The 12,151-nt window shown below is 46.8% G+C and overlaps 1 protein-coding gene across 1 annotated transcript in view; it reads left to right on the top strand.

Annotated features, from left to right (window-relative positions):
• Positions 1–11,342, top strand: part of LOC144499886 (S-geranylgeranyl-glutathione receptor P2RY8-like) — a 50,842-nt gene extending 39,500 nt beyond the window's left edge. Inside the window, exons 2-3 of the mRNA XM_078222520.1 lie at positions 6,560–6,671; positions 9,281–11,342. Of these exons, the coding sequence (XP_078078646.1) occupies positions 9,332–10,345 (1,014 nt within the window). The 5' untranslated portion in view covers positions 6,560–6,671; positions 9,281–9,331 and the 3' untranslated portion in view covers positions 10,346–11,342. The remainder of the gene's footprint in view (positions 1–6,559; positions 6,672–9,280) is intronic.
• The last annotated feature ends 809 nt before the right edge of the window (positions 11,343–12,151 follow it).

Here is a 12,151-nt window from a genome sequence, read left to right as displayed (position 1 = left end):
TGGGAATGGAGGGATACAAAAGAATGGTCTAGTTTGGACCAGGGAGCGGCACGGGCTTGGAGGGCCGAAGGGCCTGTTCCTGTGCTGTATTGTTCTTTGTTCTTTGTTCATTGCAGTGTTAATGTAAGCCTACTTGTGACACTAATAAAATTTCAACTTTAATAATTTGATAGTATTCATTCAAGAAGATGGCTCAAGACTACTTCTCGAGGGCAATTAGGGATGATCAATAAAAGCTGGCCTTCTCACATCCCATGAATAAGAATAAACAACAGTAGTCTACCTTAGGCCAAAGGGCGTCCATATTTAATCATTCAGCAATGATCTGCGGTTAGCACAAACAGTTATCTTTGGATTCATGGTTTCACAGTATCTTGAGGTAACTACGCCAGAGTTTCTCTCCTGCTCAGACACCTTAACCTTGCTTCTCGTTCTTCTAGACATGTTTTGAACAGTTATCGAGTTCACGCCTTGTAAGTTAGGAGAAAGATGCCTCACTTCTGAAGTTTAAGTATTGAGCAAGGAAAACCTCACGGATGTCGATGTAGTTCATTTGTATTTCCAGTGTCAGCAATTGTGGCTGGGTTTGTTTTCAGACGCGTGAGATAAGCTTGCACCATCCCAGCATGAGTCTGCGCGATGAAGCTCCACATTTGCCCCTGGCTTTACACATGACATTGGATACACTAGGGGATTTTCACAGTAACTTCATCGCAGTGTTAATGTAAGCCTATTTGTGACACTAATAAATAAGCTTAAACTTAAATCATAGAACCATAGAAACCCTACAGTACAGAAAGAGGCCCATCGAGTCTGTACTGACCACAATCCCACTCAGGCCCTACCCCCATATCCCTACATATTGACCCACTCATCCCTCTAACCTAATTCCCCACTTTTGTCCCTGAGAGGTCCGATTTTCTCCCTGACAACTCTTTTGTTCCTAACGTATGAATAGAATGACTTAGGATTCTCCTTAATCCTGCCTGCCAAGAACATCTCGTGACCTCTTTTTGCCCTTCTAACTCCCCGTTTGAGTTCTTTCCTACTCTCTCTGTATTCCTCCAGAGTTCCATCTGTTTTCAGTTGCCTGGACTTAACGTACGCCTCCCTTTTCATTTTAATCAGATCATCAATTTCCCTGGTTATCCACGGCTCTTGAATCCTACCTTTCCTATCTTTCCTTTTTACAGGCACATGCCTATCCTGCAGCCTTATCAATAGTTCCTTAAAAGACTCCCACATGCCAGACGCGGACTTACCCTCGAACATCCTCTCCCAATCAACATCCACCAATTCCTGCCTAATCCGGCTATAGTTAGCCTTCCCCCAATTTAGCACCCTGCCCATAGGACAGCACTCATCCTTGTCCATTACTATCCTAAAGTTAACAGAGTTGTGGTCACTATTTGCCACATGTTCCCCTACCGAAACTTTGACGACCTGACCGGGCTCATTTCCCAGAACTAGGTCCAGGATAGCCCCCTCTCTAGTCGGGCTATCTACATACTGTTCCAAAGAACCTTCCAGTACGCATTTTACAAATTCCTCCCCGTCCGGACCCCCAGCTCTAAGCACTTTCCAGTCTTATCATGGCCAATCAACCTAACCCGCACATTTTTGGACTGGAGGAAACCGGGGCACCCGGAGGAAACCCACGCTGACATGAGGAGAATGCACAAACTCCACACAGACAGTGACCCAAGCCGGGAATCGAACCCAGGTCCCTGGAGCTGCGAAGCAGTAGTGCTAACCACTGTGCTACCGTGCCGGGTGAACATGCAAATTTAAACTTAAATTTGCACAATGCATGCGTGCAAAACACCACCAATCATATCGGAAAATCTAGGTTGACATGGAGTACATGTTTTTCTCATTGTGGTGTTGTGGCTGCAGCAAGTAGCCCAGTATCTATTCCTTTATCGTGGCTTTGTGACTTGACTAATTTCTTATGGTGTTTCTATGTCTATATGTGATCTTAAGAGGCACAAGGAAAACTCAAAATATCGACAAATCATAGAATCCCTTCATTGCAGAAGGAGACCATTTGGCCCATCGAGCCTGCACCGACAACAATCTCACCCAGATTGTTTGGGGGGGTGGTAAGGGCGGCACGGTGACACAATGGTTAGCACTGCTGCCTCACAGTGGCAGGGACCCGGGTTCATTTCCCGGCTTGGGTCACTGCCTGTGCGGCGTCTGCACGTTCTCCCCGTGTCTGCGTGGGTTTCCCCCAGGTGCTCCAGTTTCCTCCCATAGTCTGAAAGATGTGTTGTTTAGGTGCATTGGCCGTGTTAAATTCTCCCTCAGTGTACCCAAACAGGCGCTGGAGTATGGCGACTAGGAGCTTTTCACAGTAACTTCATTGCAGTATTAATGCAAGCCTGCTTGTGACACTAATAAATAAACTTGAAACTTGAAAACCCGAACCCCTTACACAAGGACCGGGATTCTCTGGGTTCCTCGACAACGTGTTTCCTGCGACAGGGGTGACTCTCGCCATTGGCCAGGGTGGGATCTTCTGGTCCTGCTGCTGTCAATGGGATTTGATTCCACCCCACACCACAGGGATACCCATGGCAGGGGTGCACCGCCGGTGGGTGGGATCGGAAGATCCCACTGGAGTTAACAGCCGGAAAACTCCTGCCATAATGCTTATTATTGATATACTTGCTAATTTACTGACTGACCAGTATTATCAGATATGCGTGGCCTTACCTAGGGGCTGAATGTTACAAGAGGGAGCACTCTTCAAAGGTACCTCATCAACGTGGAGGCATTTTGAGACAACCAGAGAGATTTGAATATATAAATATTATTTTTTCCTTTCCTTTTCTATCTTGGCTGTATGGTTGTCACTCATGACTAAGGAGATAGTACATACTCGCAGTTACAAGGGTCCAGTTTCAAGTCCCATTCCTAGGCTTGAGCACAGAAACCCAGGCCTACAACCCAGTGCAATACAGAGGGAGTGCTACAGTGTCAGTGTTGACTTTCAAGTGTGACATTCAATTAAGGCCCCATCTGCCTGCTTAGCCAGATGTTAAGAATCCCATAGCCCTCTTTGGGAAGGAGGGGTGTGAGTTCTCTCAGATCTACTCAGTTAGCATCACAGATTAACAGGTTATTCTTCTGTTAGGGAAAAATATACCAAAGTCTGAGGTCACGTACCAATCGACTCAAGAACAGCTTTTTCCCTGCTGCCATCAGATTTTTGAATGGACTTACCTCGCACTGAGTTGATCTTTCTCTACATCCTAGCTATGACTGTAACACTACATTCTGCACTCTCTCCTTTCCTTCTTTATGAACGGTATGCTTTGTCTGTATAGCGTGCAAGAAACAATACTTTTCACTGTATGCTAATACATGTGACAATAATAAATCAAATCAAAATATTATCACATTGTTGTTTGCGGGAGTTTGCGGGTCGGCCTCTCTTGTTTATTCACTGTAATAATGATGATACTCCAAAAATACCCTCATTGGCAGTAAAACTTTGAGATGACCAGCGATCATGAGTGAATGCAGGTCTGCCTGTAACACTTAATCAGAAAGAAAGACATTTGCCAGAATTCTCCGACCTCGCCCGCGGCTGGGATTCTCCGATCTCGCCCGTGACTGGGATTCCCCGGTTCTGCTGCAGTGAATGGAGTTTAGGCGGAGCGCCAATTTGTCCGTTCTCATTGGCAGCGGTGACAGTCTGACATCAGAGAATCACCCTCAGGGCATCGCAAGTGGCTTCACAGCCAACAGAGTACTTTTGTAATGTTGCCACATGGCAGCCAATGTCCGAGAATCCAACAAGATGTGACCAATTAACTTGTTTTGGCAGTGCTGGTTACATTGTATTAAGTACGTAGGCTGTACAGCACAAAAACATTGGCTAAACCGGCCCATGGCAATGTTTATGCCGCACTCAAGCCTCCTCCACCTTCCCTCTTCGAAACCAATCATGATAACCATCCGGTCTCTTCTCTCTCACCTGCTTGTCTATCCCCTTAGTTGCTGTTTGCTCCAACCACCTCCTACAGCGTTCCACTTTCTCACCATCCTTTGGGGAAAAGAAGTTTCTTCTGAATTCCCCATTGGATTTCTTGCTGATCATCTTATGTTGATGACCTCGAATTATGTTCTTTCCCACAAGAACATAACTCCATCTGTATCCAAAATCCTATCATTTTAAAGAACTCTATTGGGTCAGCCCTCCATCATTTCTTTTCATGTGAAAACAGACCAGGCTATCCATCCTTTCCTGATATATCCACACGCTTCTGGTAACGTCCTTGTGAATCTTCTCTAAACCCTCGTCAGTACCTCCATGTTCTTTTGATAAAATGGCGTGTAATTCTGGTCATCTAACCAAGGTTTGATACAGGTTTAACAGAACTTCATGATTTTTTGATTCTTTAAGTTGTGCGTTGCCTTCATGGTTTTGAAGGTATGCTGGGGTAGGCTGATAGGCTGATCAAAGGGGAAGACTCATGGTGTTGCAAGTGGTCCAAGAGATATTATTTGAACTTGCGGCTGTGCCGGGAATGCCCATTCACTAAATTAATTATAATAGCTTTTGGTCGCACTCATAGAGTCATAGTGATTTACAGCATGGAAACAGGCCCTTCAGCCCAACTTGTCCATGCCACCTTTTTTTGAAAGCCCCTAAGCTAGTCCCAATTGCCCGCGTTTGGCCCATATCCTTCAACACCCATCTTACCTATGTAACTGTCTAAATGCTTTTTAAAAGACAAAATTGTACCCGCCTCCACTACTGCCTCTGGCATCTCGTTCCAGACACTCACCACCTTCTGTGTGAAACAATTGCCCCCCTGGACCCTTTTGTACCTCCCCCCTCTCACCTTAAACCTATGCCCTCAGATCTGCCATGCATTTTTAAAAATTCATTCATGGGCTGTGGGCATGACTGGCTGGGCCAGCATTTGTTGCCCATCCCTAATTGCTGTAAACTGAGGGGCTCGCTAGGCCATTTCAGAGGGCATTCACAAGTCAACCACATTGCTGTGGCTTTGGAGTCACATGTAGGCCAGATCAGGTAAGGACGGCAGATTTCCTTCCCTAAGGGACATTCTGGCAGCCCGGTGGCACGGTGGTTAGCACTGCTGCCTCACAGCGCCAGGGACCTGTTTCAATTCCACCCTCGGGTCACTGTCTGTGGGGAGTTTGCACTTTCTCCCCGTGTCTGCGTGGTTTTCCTCCGGGTGCTCTGGTTTCCTCCCACAGTCCAAACACATGCGGGTTAGGTTGATTGGCCATGATAAATTGTCCCTAGTGTCAGGGGGTTAGGCCGTGTAAATATGTGGGGTTACGGGAATGGGCCTGGGTGGGATTGTGGTCGGTGCAGACCCGATGGGCTGAATGGCCTCCTTCTGCACTGTAGGGATTCCATGATTCCAGCAAACCAGATGAGTTTTAATGACAATCGACAATGGATTTCAGTAAATTCTTATTTCTAAATTTTTATTGAATTCAAATTCCACCATGGGATTTGAACCCGGGTCCTAGAATCATAGAATCATAGAATCCCTATAGTGCAGAAGGAGGCCATTCAGCCCATTGAGTCTGCACTAACCACAATCCCATCCAGGCCCTTTACCCGTAACCCCCACGTTTACCTAGCTAATCCCCCTGACAGTATGGTCAATTTATCATGGCCAATCAACCTAACCCGCATGTCTTTGGACTGTGGGAGGAAACTGGAGTACCCAGAGGAAACCCACACAGACATGGGGAGAATGTGCAAACTCCACACAGACAGTGACCCGAGGCTGGAATTGAACCTGGGCCCCTGGCGCTGTGAGGCAGCAGTGCTAACCACTGTGCCACCTTGCTGTCCCAGAGAATTACCCTGGGTCTCTGGATTACTAGTCCAGTGACTCCCCTGAGGCATGCTGAGTGATGGTAAATTAGTTGTTTTTATGCATGTGCGCTCAAGCTACATTAGCAAAAAAAGAATCCAGATCTGAAAATCATGCTGCACAAATATTAGTGTTTGCACCGTCTATATACACATTGTTATTTTCTCGGAAGAGTTAACCTATCTTTCAATGTGTCAATCCCCGAAACACAAGGGCAGGGTCCGTGTTAAAATTGTGGTGAGACTGAACTTACCGAATGAGTTGTTAGCAACCAATGAGCAAGAAATCTGTAAGAAAGTCCTGACCAAATTTTTTGCAGCATCTCAGCGCTGATTTCAAGCTCCTCGATATCAAATTGTTCCTCTCACAGGAAACAAATAAGTCAGTGCAGATATTCAGCTAACGACTGATCTGTTATTGCAGTTGGCGAAGGCACCATTGAAAGATCTCCTTCTGCATCTACATCTTCTGCTCAACAAGTCACTGTTTCAAATAAAGAATTATCCATCGTCTAGTGCAATTTTTCATACCAGCTTATCTTTTAATTCGTCATTAAGACAAAAACCGCACATCAGTTTATGCACTCTCAGAGTGTAGGTTTGGAATTAACCTTTTTTACCCAATAAGGTTTGCTCATGACGTGATTATTTTGTGCAACAATTTATTTTATTTTTATTCATTCATAGGACGTGGATGTCGCTGGCTGGCCAGCATTAATTGTCCGTTCCTGTCTGTTCGAGGACAGCTGGGAGTCAACCACATTGCCGTGGCTCTGGAGTCCCATGTAGACCAGGCCAGGTAAGGACAGCAGATTTCCTCCCCTGAAGGACATTAGTGATGATGTGGAGATGCCGGTATTGGACTGGGGTAAGCACAGTAAGAAGTCTCACCAGGTTAAAGTCCAACAGGTATTAAATAAACCTGTTGGGCTTTAACCTGGTGTTGTGAGACTTCTTACTGGGCATTAGTGAACCAGATTGATTTTTCCAGCCACCGGCAATGGTTTTGTGATCATCAGTAGATTTTTAATTCCAGATATTTTGCTTTTATTGAATTCAAATTCCACCACCTGCCGTGGCGGGATTTGAACCTGGGTCCCCAGGATATTAGCTGAGTTTCTGGATTAATAGTCGAGTGATAATACCACAAGGCCATCGCCTTCCCTTCGGTGATAACTGAAGCCGTTGAACTATTCGGAAGAAGGAAAGCCCCAGAAAATAATTGTCGCTTTGAAACCCAGCCTTAACTTTCGTAGCACAGTGTTTGGCACTGCTGCTTCACAGCGCCAGGGACCTAGGTTTGATTCCCGGCTTGGGTCACTGTCTGCGTGGAGTTTGCACGTTCCCCCATGTCTACGTGGGTTTCCTCCGAGTGCTCCGGTTTCCTCCCACATTCTGAAAGGCGTGCTGGTTAGGTGCATTGACCCAAACAGGTGCCGGAGTGTGGCGACATTGGAATTTCACAGTAACGTCATTGCAGCGTTAATGTAAGCCTTACTTGTGACTAATAAATTAACTTTTAATATCACATTTTTTATTGCAATGCAGTTTGAATATTTATGTCACCATTGTGTTCTCCGGAATGTCCAAAATTCTTCTGAACATTTGTGCAATACTGGAATATTCATGGAATCTGAGTGGGCCTACCGTGAGACCCAACCACCAACAATCCAGATCCTTCCCACGATCATCCATTTTAACTTGCCCTTCTGACAGGCAGAACATTCCAGACCCTAACCACCCATTGTATTGTTCCTCTCATCACCACTCATCCTTTTGCCAATCGCTTCCAATCTGTGCCCTTTGTTTATTGATCGTTCAGTCATTGGGACCAGTTTCACTTTCTTACCTAAACCCTTCATGATTTTAAACATCTCAGTCAAATCTCCTCATAACCTTCCATGGAACACAGCACTTAGGAGCAGGGATAGGCCATTCAGTCCTTTGAACCCACTCTGCCATTCAATAAGATCATGGCTGATCTGGTCTTGGTCTCAATTTTACTTTGCCATCTGCCACCCCCCCCACTCTCCGCCCCATGTCCACCCCCCAACCCCCACCCCCCCCGCAATAACCTTTCTCTCTTTGGGCGGGATTTTCCGGCCCCAAAACTAGAAAATCCTACCCGAGGTCAACGGACCTTTGCATGGTCCGCCTCACCCGCGCACCCCCCCCCCCCCACTCCGCCCCCACCCCGCCCCACCCTCCGCCCGCTATGATTCCTGTGGCAGGTGGGACGGGAAAAATCCACCTTGTCTATCGAACATCTGCCGAACTCTACCCTGAATAAATGTAATGACCCAGCAGGTGTGGCACAGTGAAAGCGCCTCTACCTCCAGGTTCAAGTCCAACATCTGGACTTGTGGGCCACGGAAGGAGCATTCATAATGCAGTCCAATGGGCTGATAGTGAGATTGGGGATCCTTTCCCCATTGTTCCCGAAAGGGAAAAAATTGTGTGAAGATACGCTTCAAAAACAAATGACCAGCTTCCACTTCTCCCTGGGGAAGAGAATCCCACAGACAAACTTACACTTGAAGAGAAAAAAAGTTCTCCTCATCTCTGTCTTAAACGATGGATGTCTTATTCATAAATTGTGTCCCTTGGTTCCAATCCCTTCCACAAGTGGAAATATCCCCCCGGTATCTACCCTATCGAATCCCTTCAGGATTCAATAAGGAGAACAACCCCAATTTCTTCAGACTACCCGTAACTGTAATCCCTCCTTCCTGGAACCATTCAAATTTGATTTTGATTTTGATTTGATTTATTATTGTCACATGTATTAGCATACAGTGAAAAGTATTGTTTCTTGCAGGCTATACAGACAAAGCATACCATTCATAGAGAAGGAAAGGAGAGAGTGCGGAATGTAGTGTTACAGTCATAGCTAGAGTGTAGAGAAAGATCAACTTAATCCATTCAAAAGTCTGACGGCAGCAGGGAGGAAGCTGTTCTCGAGTCGGTTGGTATGTGACCTCAGGCTTTTGTATCTTTTTCCCGTCGGATGAATAACCTGTTAATCTGTGATGCTAATTGAGGGATAACCAGGAGATCAGGGAAAACTCACACCCCTCCTTCCCAAGTAGTGTTTTGGGATTCTCAAAATCTGTCTAAGTAGGCGGCTGGGGCCTTTGTTGAATGTCCCACCTGAAGTCAACACTGACACTGTAGCACTCCCTCAGTACTGTACTGGATTGTAGGCCTGGGTTTCTGTGCTCAAGACTAGTAGTGGGACTGGACCCTTGTACCTGTGAGTACAGTGTCGACAGAGTCAATGGATGGGAGGATAGTTTGCGTGATGGACTGGGCTTTGTTCACGACCCTTTGTAGTTTCTTGCAGTTTTGGTCATCACTCTCATTACTTTCCCAAATATATGTGAAAATTTGTTCTCTTTGTTTTCTCAGGATTTTGGCTCTTAATCCTCGTAAGGAACCTCTCAGAGGCCCTGTTGGACAATGAACCTCACAGCTCAGCCCGAGGACTCCTCAATCCAGATAGAAGACTCCACAATCCAGATGCTCAGCAACACTATGCTACACTTCACCTTGCCTGCCATCTATCTGGCCATCTTTCTGGTGAGCACTCCACTCAACATGGTCTCCCTCTGGCTCCTCTGCTGCCGCATGTGGCCCAAGACCCCGACCATGGTCTTTTCCATCAACCTGGCCATCTCTGATCTCCTGTACAGCCTGGTGCTGCCGTTCCAGATCACCTATCACTACAACCGGAATAACTGGCAGGTGGGCGAACCGCTCTGCCGAGTGGTGACCGTCCTGTTTTACGGCAACACGCACTGCTCCATCCTGACTGTCATGTGGATAAGCGTGGAGCGTTACCTCGGAATCGTGCACCCCTTGCACACCTCCCACCTTCGCACGGTGAAAGCCGCCAGCTTGCTGTGCCTGCTCAGCTGGTTCTTTGTCTTATTGGTACATTTGCCTCTGATGTACACCGAGCTGACCTATCAGGTGCCTCCGCTGAATATCACCACCTGCTTCGATATCATACCTCGCGACATGTTTCCCGCCATTCATTATTTCTACCTCTACTTCTCGGCGCAGATATTTCTGTTCTTCTTACTTCCTTTCGTTATCATGGTGCTGTGCTATTCCAGAATAATCTGGACTCTACTGAAGACCCCATTGACTCAAATGAGAGAGTCAAGGAAGCAGATTGTTTATTTGACGTTAGTCGTATTGTTCGCCTTCACCATCTGCTACCTCCCGACTCAGATCATTATGATTGTACATTTTGTCCGGTCAAATCAGAAGAGGCCAATCTACGCCCTCTACAAGTTGTCGCTGACACTGAACAGCTTAAATGGCTGCTTTGACCCGTTGCTGTACTATTTTGCCTCTAAGGAGTTTAGACGGAAGGTCCAGATGTTCTCCACTTGCATCCCCGTGGATGAGTATGACAAGACCTCAAGTGTCATCCCCGTACCTCTAGCTGCTCACAGCAGTCAGTAATGTTGGTGTCTGCTGATTGAGCCAGCAAAGAAACTCGCCACTTTTATCCAAATTATGGTGCCAGTCAGACAAGCCATGGGCAAGGTTGGTGGCAAGGGGTGGAAGGGGCGACTCTTGGTCCAGTTTCATGAAGGACAGTGACTGGGCACATGGCACGCTTCGTAAAAGATAAAAGGACCCATACCAAGGCTCAGTCTCACCATATGCACCATATGAAAACATGGTGAATGTTCCTCAGCGCCAGAGCAAGCGCCAAGACTTCAAGCCAGAATTGTGCCCCCTTGTCCCTGGCACATTTACTTGTCTGGACCCGTGTGAAGAGTTACAACCCTTCCCTGAGAGGGAGTTGGCAACCATGGGGTTTCCATCTGATTGCTCTTTGATTATGCTTGGCAAAGCACTGCAGTGATCTGCCATTGCCTTCTGCAGTACGGTTGGCATGGAAACTCTCCCCGTTCTTATCGCCTGCCATCAGTCATAGTGGAAGGATTTACAGACCAATAATCAGTCTGTTTGTCCATGTTATGATCACACCACCGCTGGCCCAACAACTCCTGAAGCGGTACTTGAACCTGGAGCTTCTGGCCGAGAGATAGGGACACCAGCCACTGCTTCACAAGAATCCCCAGCCAACTTGTTCCCCTTTGCAGAGGTTTCACCCGCAACAGCCTTTCTCCCCATTAAAAACTGAAGCCGAAACCTCCTGTCCTCGCTCGTGGCTGGGAGCCTCCGGTGCCGCTGAAGGTGAATGGAATTTTGGCTGGAACGCCAAATTCCTGGTTCGCGCTCGCAGCGGGTTCCGCCCTGGCAGAGACCGGAGAATCCCTCTCATTTTAGTTCTCCTGAAAGCTTGAATTATTTTTATTTATTAGCTGGCTTGGATTCCAACATTCTTGATGGACCGGCTGTTCTCCTCGCAAGGTGAAAACTGGTAAGCACATGAGAAAGGAGGAGAGGATGGAGGATCACGATGAGGAAACCTGGGAGGAGACTTGAGTGGAACATAAGCACCGACGTGCACTGCTGCAGACTGTCAGATGGTTACTTTCTATGCTGAATATCCTATGCCATCCTTTGAAAGTGGCAAAGTGGCACCAAGTCATGATGCCATCTTCAATCACCAGGGAACCATTCAGAAACGGAAATCGCCCAAGAAGGCAGCAGATACCTGGGAAAACCACCACCTGCAAGTTCCCCTCCCAGCCATTCACCATCCTGACTTGGAAATATATCTCCATTCCTCCAGTGTCACTGGGTCAAAATCCTGGAATTCCCTCCCTAACGGCATTGTGGGTCATCCCTCAGCACGTGGACTGCAGCGATTCAAGAAGGCAGCTCACCACCACCTTCTCAAGGGCAACTAGGGATGGGCAATAAATGCTGGCCAGCCAGCAGCACATGCCCCATGAATGAATAAAAAAATGTAATGAAGGAACGGAACTTGCTGTCTTCACCAATGTGCAGGGACTATACTGCACCATTTGAGGGGCTGTACTTTAATTTGGAATAGTATAATTTATTTAAAAGCAGGGATATAGAGAGAAATAAGATTGGCATCACAGCAATGTGGAATACAATGTGAATGATCGCATGACATGTACAGCTTCTCACTGTCAAGGGCTGTTGGGTGGGGCAGTGCGATAGTGCTCACAGTACTTGCCCGCTTAACACCAGCCACCACCAAAGAACATGAAGCAATACAAAGAAAAATAGACTTATAATATTTATACTGCAATTTTCACAACCTCAGCGTGTTCCAAATGCTTTACAGTCACTGATACTCTCTTGAATGGGGAGCAGGGTGGC

The sequence above is a fragment of the Mustelus asterias genome, chromosome 10 (genome assembly GCF_964213995.1).
Source record: "Mustelus asterias chromosome 10, sMusAst1.hap1.1, whole genome shotgun sequence".
Lineage (NCBI taxonomy): Eukaryota > Metazoa > Chordata > Chondrichthyes > Carcharhiniformes > Triakidae > Mustelus > Mustelus asterias.
The sequence above is the reverse complement of the archived record's forward strand: the minus strand, read 5'-3'. Positions and strand labels throughout refer to the sequence as shown.